At 32.6% G+C, this 12,189-nt stretch overlaps 2 protein-coding genes across 2 annotated transcripts; one reads left to right on the forward strand and one right to left on the reverse strand.

Moving 5' to 3' along the window:
- Positions 1-925: 925 nt before the first annotated feature.
- Positions 926-1,858, forward strand: PGO_041250 (KRR1 small subunit processome component; the record flags this gene model as incomplete). Its single annotated transcript, XM_028686313.1, has 1 exon — positions 926-1,858. One exon carries the CDS (start codon positions 926-928, stop codon positions 1,856-1,858), a length of 933 nt encoding a protein of 310 aa, XP_028542114.1.
- An 812-nt stretch (positions 1,859-2,670) lies between these two features.
- PGO_041260 (hypothetical protein, conserved) lies at positions 2,671-11,288 on the reverse strand (the record flags this gene model as incomplete). Its single annotated transcript, XM_028686314.1, has 16 exons — positions 2,671-6,450; positions 6,640-6,709; positions 6,886-6,963; positions 7,204-7,438; positions 7,630-7,672; positions 8,018-8,109; positions 8,364-8,626; positions 8,793-8,866; positions 9,041-9,113; positions 9,363-9,424; positions 9,587-9,660; positions 9,928-9,996; positions 10,142-10,265; positions 10,740-10,831; positions 10,968-11,004; positions 11,199-11,288. 16 exons carry the CDS (start codon positions 11,286-11,288, stop codon positions 2,671-2,673), a joined length of 5,256 nt encoding a protein of 1,751 aa, XP_028542115.1.
- Between the last annotated feature and the right edge of the window lie 901 nt (positions 11,289-12,189).

A 12,189-nucleotide genomic window follows, 5' to 3' on the forward strand; every position in this document is an offset into this window, starting at 1 on the left:
CTTTAATTTTAATGCCATTTGTTTAAGTATAAAATTTTTTTTTTTTTTTTTTTTTTTTTTTTGTTGGGTTTCCTTTTTTTTTTTTTTTTTTTTTTCTTTTTCTTTTTTTTTTTTTTTTTTTTTTTTTTTTTTTTTTTTTTTTTTTTTTTTTTTTTTTTTTTTTTGTGCCCCCTTAAACTTTCCCCAAGTCAGCATTTTCGATGCGGCAGTTGTGTATGATACCTGTGGTTCAAATTAAAATAGCCATGACAGAAAAAGGAAATATTTCCCAAACCATTCGAATATAGTTACACTTTTTTTTTGGGGGCGGGAGTGGGGAAACTAAAAGTGTCATGTTATGTTAAGCTGTGTTATAATACCTTCCTTTTTTCTATTTTCTTTTTCTTATGCTAACGTACCGTGATTGCCTTTTCTTCTTTACTCACCCTTTAGTAGGGTTGGAGTAGAAATGCATTACGAAAATTTTTTTAAAAAAAAAAAAAAAAAAAAAAAGGTCGAGAAAAATATTCCTAAAGTAAATCCTATAACTGCGGAAAATTTAACCAATCCATAGTGGAAAGTTTATAGAGATCAAGCAACTATATAATTTGTTTTTTCTTTAATTTTTTTAAAACTTTTTTTTTTTTTTTTTCACCACTTGTTTGAAAAAAAAAAAAAAAATTTTGACTCTGTTGCAAGCTCATACCCATTGAGAGCTGTAACAAAAGGAAAAAAAAAAAAAAAAAAAAAAAAAAAACCTGTTTTATTCCCGCACCCTCCAAAGGCATAATAAATATATACATAAAGAAAAATCATTGTTATGTATATTTTTGTATTCCTGTACAATTATATACATACATACTTACATGCTTTTTTTTTTTCGTTTATATATGTAGTTAGAAGAAACTCTCTTCGTTACTCCCAATTTTCTACTTTTTCCGTTAAAATGGTAGTAACAGAAGGGCAAATCGAAACGAACCATGAAAGGAAAAAGCAAAAATACAGGAAGGAGAAACCTTGGGATAATGAAAACATAGACCATTGGAAAATAGATAAGTTCACGAGAGAAGATAATAAGAATCATTTCCTGGAAGAATCAAGTTTTAAGGTTTTATTTCCAAAATATAGAGAAAAGTATTTGCAACAATTCAGTACAGATATAAAGAATGCCTTAAATAATCATTTCATAAAATTCGAAATTAATTTAATAGAAGGATATATGTGTGTTAAAACAACGAAGAAAACATTCGATCCTTATATTATAATAAAAGCAAGAGATATGATTTCTCTACTTTCGAGAAGTGTCCCATTTAGTCATGCAAAAAGAGTTTTGGATGATGAGACATTTTGTGATATAATAAAAATAAGTACTTATGTACGAAATAAAAATAAATTTATTAAAAGAAGACAAAGATTGTTAGGAAGTAATGGAACTACATTAAAAGCACTCGAAATTTTAACAAATTGTTATATATGTGTTCACGGAAAAACTGTTAGTGTCATTGGATATTTTAAATCCTTAAAAATTGTACGTAGAATTATAATCGATTGCATGAAAAATATACATCCAGTTTATCATATTAAAGAATTAATTGCCAAAAGAGAATTAGAAAAAAATGAAGAATTAAAAAATGAAAATTGGGAAAAACTACTCCCAAATTTTAAAAAAAGAAATGTACAAAGAAAAAAAATTAAACAAAAAATAGACAAAAAGAAAAATGGAAAGAAAGAGAACAAGTCCATCTTCCCCCCTGATCAGTTGCCTCGTAAAATTGACATTCAGATGGAGACTGGAGAATATTTTATGCGATCAAATTTCAAGAAGCGAAATAAAAACTCAACCAAATCGGAACTAACACAGAGGGAATCCTCTCCATAGTGCACCAATCCTTCCTCCTATTTTACATGCCCTCTACCCTCCCCCAGGTTCCTGCGAGGAAAAAACTGACATAACAGTGATGACCAAGCCAATGCAGAGAAGTTGAAAAATATAATGGAGCGAGGTTGAAAAATATAATGGAGCGAGGTTGAAAAATATAATGGAGCGAGGTTGAAAAATATAATGGAGCGAGGTTGAAAAATATAATGGAGCGAGGTTGAAAAAACGAATGGAACGAGGTTGAAAAATATAATGGAGCGAGGTTGAAAAATATAATGGAGCGAGGTTGAAAAAACGAATGGAACGAGGTTGAACAAACGAATGGCCTACATTGGTCAGACCAGTGAAATCAATAAATGGAACCGAATTTCGTAGACATACACAATGCCACGATGGAATGAAAATCATGAATGTGAAAAGTGTGCACTGGAGGAAAATCAACTTGGGATGGTCCTCCTACTCTTTGTTTCTCCCCCAACCCCCTACACATGCAGGTGTGTAGAGAGTGTGCTTATGCGAACCTACGTATGAAAAAAATATGTATGCACATTTGGTTCATACATGCTTCACCCAACTGAGCAATTCAATCAGGGTAATTTGACGTTACTCGTTTGTGGAGTGATTTAATGATCACTCATTTGTGGAGTGATTTGACGTTAACGCATTTGTGGAATGCTCCGACTGTCACTCATTTTTTTTTTTTTTTTTTTTTACCAAACTGTTAAAGAAAGTGGAGATAAATGTTGCTCCACTTGTGTCTACTGTTTATTAATTCCTCCAAAGAGAGAGGCACCACGCCTTACGAGGTGGAATCAAATTTTTGCGACATCTCCACAAATGCTGATCAGGGCGTAAGCGTGGGATTTTTCCTCGCGCATAAACAAATTGGTAATCTTGAATGAAGAAATTAAATTGGCACCAATGGCCTTTATATGGGACTTCGCTATGAAGAGAATGTCCGATATTATACTCTGGTAGAAAATATCAAACTGTTTTAAATTCACATTTTCTTTAACAATATGTAATGATATAACCCCGAAGTATTTTTTTATTATAATATTTGGGAGTACATTCAATGGGGTTATGATTATAGAGGAAAATTTTTGTTCTGTGAAAGAGTCAAACAAATGTTTTCTGTTTTCTAAAAGGATGTAATTTTTTAATTCATTAAAAAGGAATAAGGTGTCGCATAAATTATACATGTCGGGTGATTTGTTATTTTTTTTTTCTGTCTTTTTTAAAAATAAGCTTAATTTGTTCACTTTGTGTTCCCGTTTTTCTTTCTCCTTCTCCAGTTCCTTCTCTCTGTCCTTCGAATTATTTTCCTGTATTGTATTTTTCGTCGTCCCGATAGACTTGGTTCCTCCTCTCTCTTTGCGCGTGAAACCAAATCGTAAGTTTAAAATTTTGTCCAAGAAAAATTTCCAGATTCCTTTTTTCCTCTTTACACTTGTTCGCTTAGTGATGGGAAATCCGATTGGTGCTCTTCCATATGTTTGCTTAAAACCACAATGGTAATTGGGGTTCATTCCTATCATGTGTCCTTTTGGAGGGAGAAATAAATTTCGATAATTAAAAAACAACTCCCACTTTTCAATATAGTAATTTTCTAAATAATTAAAAAAATGCTTTAGCAAATTTTCTTGCATTGATTTGTTCATATTGCTTAGTTCCAAGTTTATTGAATTATTATTTTTTATTTTTATTAAATGCCCAGTTAGCATAATTTCTAACACATCAACCGATATGAATACGAAATGAAATTTTATACTGCATATACAACATGGGCTTAAATTATGTGCAAATATGTAAAATATGAATATGTTATACAAGTCATTAAAGGCTTTATTTATTTTTTCATACACTACATCTTCTTGCTCGCTATTTTCGCTAAATAAATTTATTCGCTTGATTAAATAGAGGTAACTCTTGGACAAATTATTTAGATATGTGTGTTTACTTTTATTTTTGTTTTTCTTTTCTGTTTTTTTTTCTGCCTTTTTTTTTTTTTTTTCCCTTTCTTCTTCATCTTCTTCTTCCAATTGGTCCATTTGGTCCATTTTGGCCCTTTTTTCTCTCTCCTCTGCGGGCGTATGGTCCCTTAATGAGTCCTTAACTCGGGTCCCATTCCTCTCGAAGTTGTTGTCGAAGTTGTTGTCGAAGTTGTTGTCGAAGTTGTTGTCGAAGTTGTTGTCGAAGTCCCCATCAAAGTCCCTGTCGAAGTCCTCATCGCTATCTCCGACGCAGCTCACCTCGCTAACTCTATTCCTTAACGGATCATTGTTCTCCTCTATGGGTAGACCTAACAATCTCCTACTGATTAACAAACTGGGTCCCTTCTCTAAGGAATCGCTTTGTTTTGCACTGCTGCAATCTTCTGCGTTGACACTGCTGATATAGCAACTGTTGGTTATTGTGTCAAGATAGTACTTGGTGTTAATGCTTAAAATGTTTCCCATAAATGGATCCTTTTTTTCCATGGCACATAAGAGTGATTGGTATGGTGCTGTCCTTTTTTGAGGCACATCCCAACTAGTCCTCTTAGGTAATACCATGGTCTTTTTCCCATTCGAAAAAATTTCACTGTTTGATATTCCATCATTATAATTTCGATTCTGTGCCTTTTCGTCCCTTTGTTCGTAATAGGTTTCGAATTTTATGCTCGGCAAAAAGTCTAGAGTGCAAATATAAAAGAAATATTTGACGTAACTTTGAATTGTTCCTTTCCTGAATTCATTATCGAAAAGTGGTGTGTTTTCATTTCTGTTTAAAACAAATGAACGATTGCATGTTTTCATTAATCTTTCTCGAATATTTGGATTGAAAATTTTTACTTTACTAGATTTGTTCATGCTCATGCTCATGTTCGTGGGACTGTCTAGTGAAGCAGCATGCAGAATTTTGTCACGTTTTATATTAACGTTGGATTCCTTTCCTCCTTGGTCTCTTAGGTGCACATGCTCCCCAAAAATATCCTGAGGTGATGTTTTTCTTCCTCCTTCTGCTTTACGAACCACGTCTTCAATTTCGTTCTCTTTTTTTTGGTTTTTCTTCCTTTCCCCATTATGGTCGCAATTGTCGTCGCAGTTGTAGTTGCATTTACTGTCATAATGGTAACCGCTGTCATTATCGTGAATTTCCCACCGATTTTTCTCCTTTTCTGCCGATACAAGTTGGTACGTTGGTTTCTCCTCCAGTTGGGGAGAAGTAGATTCCGTTTCTTTTACAATGTTGAATTTTTTCACTTCATCTTTGGTGCATCCATTTAGGTTTTCTCTCGTTTTCTTCGTTTCATATGTACTATTGTGCAGATTATTCTCATGTTGATTCTCCCGAATTTGCTTCTTATCATTTGTACTTTGGGCATTTCCCGTTTCATTTTTCCTGCTGGACAACAGAAGGCGATGTGTGGAGACCCTGGGAACGGCCGTAGCATTGTCACACCTCCTATTAATTAGATAATTCTGCACATCTAAATTGAATATATAATTGTATAAAGCTATGCTATCTTCGTAAATGTTGAGGAGAGTTATATTATCAAGATGATCTTCCACTTCATAGATATAACCCCTGTTTTTGATTCTTTTAGCTTTTTTTTTTTCTTTTCTTTTTTTAATTCTTTTTCTCTCATTGATTCCTAATTTAACATTTTCCATGGAATCATCGAATATTTCGCCCTTGAAATGTTTATCCACCTTCATATGATCACTGTCGTTTGGAAAATTTAGTAATTCTTCTTCTTCCTTCAAATATATTTCTCTTAGTCTAAAATAATTGTTACTCCTAATACTTTTATTATTTCCTGCATCTTTGTTTTTGCTTGCATCTTTATTCTTGCTTGCACCTTTATTATTTCTTGCATCCTTATTTTTGCTTGTGTCTTTATCTTTATCTGTATCTTTATTTTTACTTGCATCTTTATATTTACTTGCATCCTTATTTTTGCTTGTGTCTTTATCTTTATCTGTATCTTTATTTTTACTTGCATCTTTATATTTACTTGCATCTTTATATTTACTTGCATCTTTATTTTTACTTGCATCTTTATATTTACTTGCATCTTTATTTTTACTTGCATCTTTATTTTTGCTTGCATCTTTATTTTTACTTGCATCTCCATTTGATACCTTCTTACTGGTTTCTAACCCAAGTTCATCATAAAAAGATTCTATAGTTACATCTTTAGCGCTAGAATTAATCAATTTACTTTTATACGTCTGTGCATGTTCCACATTCTCGCTCCTATGGTACACAATATCACCTTGAACAAACACTGGTGAAAGAAGACTTTTATTTTTGCAGAAAAAAGATCTATAATTTATATTATCATAAATTATTTTCAATTCCCTTGCACTTATACTTTTATTTCTTATATAAAAATTGTCCTTATAATTTGATTTTATTAAAAACTTGTTTTCTGAATAAATACCATAGATGCATATTCCTGTGCCGTAACAATAGCCAAATAGGTAGTTCTGGTTGAAGCATAATTTCAAGTTGTAATCGAATATGCTATTGAACCCGTTAACCAACAGCTTGCAGATTATTTGTTTGTGTAGGTTCAATTCCAGGAATGGAAAAATCTCGCTTATCTGTGGTGTGAATGAATAGTAAAATATGAATCGATTATAAATGCGATCATCTTAAAATGATAAAAAAAAAAAAAAAAAAATTGTCTTTTTCTCGTAGACAACACCACATCACATGATAAATTCGCTCGTTCATGTGTGAGAAGATATAGTGGAAATTCATTTTTTTTGTTTATTTGTTCTTTCCATTACTTCTGCTGCGAGATATTCTCCATAATTTTTCTTCAGTGGGTACACTACAAAGGCGGAAATGAGGAAGCCACTTCGAAGGAAAAAAAAAGAAAAAAAAAAAAAAGGAACAACAATGATGGAGATAGGAATGGAGATGAAGACAACGATAATAAGGACAGTGTCCATGGCATTGACCATAACTTAGCGTTATCTCTGTGTGATGTGCAGAGTTAGGGTAACAATTTTGTCTTTTTTCTAAAATTCTACTTTCCAATAACAGCCATATTTTGTGGGACACCTGAGGAGGAAATGAGGATTTTTGGAACACATGCCTCATTACAAACCCTGGCACGGGAGAAAAAAAAAAAAAAATAGAAACTATATGTCAGACGTACATGTGGCACATATGAGATGCATATGATGCTGATGTCAGGTGCATATTTGGATAATATTTAGTGTGCGTGTTACACGAGAGAGCACGAATGTCGTTACACATATATGTATAAAGTCGATTGTATGTCACCCGTAAGACTGTATGAAATAAAAATACAGAAATTCATTTTCTCATATGGGTCACATCCTTACCTGCAAATGGATGTATTCTTTTCAATATCATCAGACGCGTAATGTAAATAAACACAACTTAAATTTTTCTGGGAACTCGAGGGGGAACCCCTATACGAATGTTTCTTATTCTTCTCGTGATTAACATAGAAAACAATTTTATCATCTTGGAAAAATGAAGACATCACATTTATGGCAGTCCCATAGCAAAACAGAATTATTACATCATTGTAAATGTAAGTATCTTCTTTGTAGCCTGCAAAAAAAAAAAAAAAAAAAAAAGAATATATTTTGGTTAATGATGTAGCATTGTGGAGCTGTGGTGTGGTAACATCTCAACTTTGTAACACTATCCTGGGTAATCACTTCTAAACAACCATCCTGTGAATAGGTTTTCCCAAACACAGTCATGTACTCTCTCATATATATGATTTGAATATGTGATACCTAAAATAACGTTGCACGATAAAAACTTTGCATTCGATTTGATCTAAGGGAAAAGTGGAAATAGGTAAGTTTCTGAATGTTACAGAGACGGATAGAATTTTCATTATCAAGGCATGGACACTAAGCATGATAAAATGGGCACTCCTCATTGCAGGGTTTCACTAACTATCGCTTTTCTTTTAATAGAATTAATCTGGTAGTTTATTTTTTTGTTACTTTTTTTTGTTTATTTTGTTTATTTTGTTTTTTTTGTTCATTTTGTTCACTTTGTTTATTTTGTTTTTTTTGTTCATTTTGTTCATTTTGTTTATTTTGTTCATTTTGTTCATTTTGTTCACTTTGTTCACATTATTTACTCTGTTCATTTTATTTCATTTTCAGTCCTTACTTCATCCCTTATCTCAAGGAACCACTCATCCCGGTGTTCCTCTGTCAGGCGCTGGTGCAAAACCTTAACGGCTTTGGCAGCTACAAGCCCTCCTATTAATGAACACATTAATTGACACGTATATATGCAATCGGCGTACGTGTGAATATATATGTATATACATGATGAAATCCTTGGCATAAGGTGTGAATGTTTCATTTTCACCAGGAAGAATGAGTCCATACAATCTATACAAATGTAATAAATACGTCTGCACATATGCGTTTTTGCACATGTGTTGGTGTACATGCATTTGTGCAAATGTGTTTGTGTGTGGCCTATTCAGCTCTTAACTGAGTCAACCTACCATATGTGTACTTTATGATATGTGGAAGGGTGTCCACAGTCAGCAAAATAACATCGACAAAATTGAAAGTAGAGTTAAGGAGTGTGCTTTCACGTTTGTTTAATTTTATGTCTTTATTTTTTTCTATGCTATTCTGACGCAGAAGTTCATTGCTTCGAAGTATATTTTTTATGTTTCGATTTTCACAAAGATTCATGTAATTTGGATCATTCATATTCCTAATGGCTAGCTTCACGACTGTTCCTATGATTCGAATGCAAATCCTGCGATGGTAGTGGTAGTGGTGGGTTATATATGCGTCCAGAGTTGGTATATTAAAAAGGTGGATAAATAAACAAGGAAAAGAAAAAATCCAAGTGATAACAATAATGAAATAATAACAACAACGTGATAGAATCACAAAACGATATCTCGTGAAATCTGTCTTACTTGTTTGTTGTACTTCCCTCCAAGTTCAGATGCTCTTGGTAGCCCAAGATTGCGTTCCCACCTAGCAATTTAGCCTAAACTCATAGGGGAAAAAGAAGAAGTAAATTTTCCCTTTATTAACACAAATGAAAAGGCATAATCTGGATATATATTTATGCAGGTGCATGTATATGGGGAGAGGGGCGATACCACACGTGTGAGACACATTTGCACCTCCTACCATTAAATTAATTTAATTCATGGGTAACCTTTTTTCCTATGATTTTTCTCGTTTGCATGAAGGAGTTCTGTATGATGTCACATCTTGCCTCATTCGAGTTTCTACAAAATTTGAAAAGAAAAAAAACGTGATGCAAAAATGGAACGCAAAAAAGTGATGCAAAAATGGAACGCAAAAAAGTGATGCAAAAATGGAACGCAAAAAAGTGATGCAAAAATGGAACGCAAAAAAGTGATGCATAAATAGAAAACAAAAAAGTGATGCAAAAATGGAAAGAATTTTTTTTTTTAACTCTTGTCCACGTTATGATACACCCATTTCTATGCTTTTCCCACTTTTGATTTTCTCACCTGTTTGATCTTATCAAGTCTTTCCAGTCATATTCCGGGTCGTTAACTATTTTAAGTTCGTGCTATGAAAAAAGGAAAAAAAAAAGAAAAGGTGAAAAATATTTTCTTTGTTCAGTTATCATTCTTGATACAAAATATGATGAGATACATTTGGAAATTCTTCACAAAAATACTTTATGTGCAGATATGTACGAACAGACGAACGTATGATTGTTTTATTTTACTGCAAAGTTTATTATTTGTTCAATGTAGTAGGGAGAATTCTTCGGAAAGGACGTTGTCCCCAGGAGTAAGACATCTGAAGGGGATGTGCAGGAACAAGTTAGAAACAAATACAAAACTGCTAATGTGTGCGAAACAAATGGAGAACTTCCAATATGTGCTAAGCAAATGGAGAACCACCAATGTGTGCGAAGCAAATGGAGAACCTCCAATGTGTGCTAAGCAAATGGAGAACTTCCAATGTGTGCGAAGCAAATGGAGAATTGCCAATGTGTGAGAAACAAATGCAGAACTGGGACTGGGGGTAATGAAAACTATTCTCTCTAACGGTTAATTTTCATACCTGCGCTGTTATCATTGTAGGGATTTTTTTCTTCAAAGAATTCCCATTTCATGGTACAGTAAAGTTCGCCTAAAATTTAATCAATATAATTTGTGGTGGTGAAATAAATGCACCACTTTAGCGAGGAGTGGAGAAAGGAGCAATTCACACTGCCTTGCGTTTATGCAGATGTATGTTCGTGTACTTATGCATACAATGTATGCGTTGGTAAAACCTTTGAGTCCGGTTAATGAGTCGTACAGGGGGAACCATCCCTCAAGCTTCAAATTGTCGTGAAAATAGAAGAAACTAAAGTCTATTTGAATGTATCCGCTGTTTATATTTTCAACATCGTCAATCTGTGTGCGTGTGTAATGCGGTGACAAAAACGGAAGTGGTGATAAGATCGATTGTGGTGACAAGAGCGGATGTGGTGATAAGAACAATTGTGGTGACAAGAGCGGATGTGGTGATAAGAACAATTGTGGTGATAAGAACAATTGTGGTGATAAGAACAATTGTGGTGATAAGAATAATTGTGGTGACAAGAGCGGATGTGGTTATGTTTTTTTTTTTTTTTTTTTTTTTTTTTTTTTTTTTTTTTTTTTTTTTTTTTTTTTTTTTTTTTTTTTTTTTTTTTTTTTTTTTTTTTTTTTTTTTTTTTTTTTTTTTTTTTTTTTTTTTTTTTTTTTTTTTTTTTTTTTTTTTTTTTTTTTTTTTTTTTTTTTTTTTTTTTTTTTTTTTTTTTTTTTTTTTTTTTTTTTTTTTTTTTTTTTTTTTTTTTTTTTCAATCTATGATACATTCGAATGTCCGTTCACTATCGAATCCGTACCGTTATCTTCAGTGGGCAGGTCTGCAGCTCAGAGTCATCAGCGATTTCCAGCCGAAAGGACAAGTTCAGGTCATTCGTATGTCTATTAATATCTGAATAAAAGAAAATTTATGTATCATAAAAATATGTGGCTCAATCTTGTTTTATGTTGGGAGATGGAGAACATTTTTATCTCTTCACTTGGGATGCCTCAAAAAAAAAAAAAAAGGGGAATTTAAAATTCCTAACTGAATTTCGTCCTTTGCTTTGTTTCTCCCAGGGTGACCTAATAATGGTGCATGCATACATATATACATGTATATATATTGGGAATGCATAGGTGTGGATGTGTTTTCAGAAAATTCTATCAAATTGCACTTTTGGTACGCCCCAACGAACGGTGTAATTTTCCCTGTTGGCATGCAAATGCTTTAAATTTCTAGAGGATTTTTCGTCCTTTATACGTTCTTCCACACTCACTTCAACATATTTAAGCGAATCAGCTTCTGATTTTTCAAAGGCATTAAAGTCCCGTATGCCTGATATCCTGACCTTGAGGATGCACGGCATGCTATGTTCTTAGAATATTTCGAGTGCTGTCACTCAGGGGTGAGATAACCCAAACGAGAACAAAAAGGGAGAAGTGGGAGAAGAAAAGGAAGAAATTGGAGAAGAAAAGGAAGAAGTGGGAGAAGAAAAGGAAGAAATGGGAGAAGAAAAAAATTATCCTCTTTCTTACAATAGTGAAAGAACTCAGATTTACAAAATCGAGCAAGAAAATCAGCCTCTCGAACGAAAAGTTCTTCAAGCTGAACAACAGGTAATTCTCTCGAAATAGAAATAAAAAAGTTGTGGCTTCAAGGATGTGTAATGGAAAATATTGAGAAGCACACACACTTGAAAAAAAAATAAAAATGGTGTGGCTCACAATGAAACAAACAATGTACTTGCATTTTATTCAAGAAGTTGTTTCTTCTATCTTCCCAGGTTCAACGTTTTATTTGAATTTGATCATAGGAGGGAAAAAAAAAAAAAAAAAAAAAAAAAAAATTACACCTATGCGTAGCGGTATGGTATTAGCACTTGAAATGTTTGCAAAGTTTTGCCAAAAAAGAAAAACAGAACAAAATGAAAAACAACCACATAAAATAAAACAGAAAAAAAATGTATAATATAAGGTAATGTAAAATCCTTGATCTCTTTCTCGATCATAGGTGAGGTTTTTTTTTTTTTTTTTCTTCTATTCATAACGCAAGTCTAATTAAGGGAACTTCCGCATGTAACATTATTGTCCTATACGTTAAATAAAAAAAAAAAAAAATCAAATCAAATTAAAAGCACAAAAATTTAGAAAAAAAAAAAAAAAAAATAATATTTCAAAAGGGTTTAACCTTTTAAAAAGGAACTATTTACTAAACTTTACCAAGTCTTATACAATTTTACATTTTTTTTGAAGTTAAAAGGGCCATTT

Source organism: Plasmodium gonderi, assembly GCF_002157705.1.
Source record: "Plasmodium gonderi DNA, contig: Chr04, whole genome shotgun sequence".
NCBI classification, from domain to species: Eukaryota; Apicomplexa; class Aconoidasida; order Haemosporida; family Plasmodiidae; genus Plasmodium; species Plasmodium gonderi.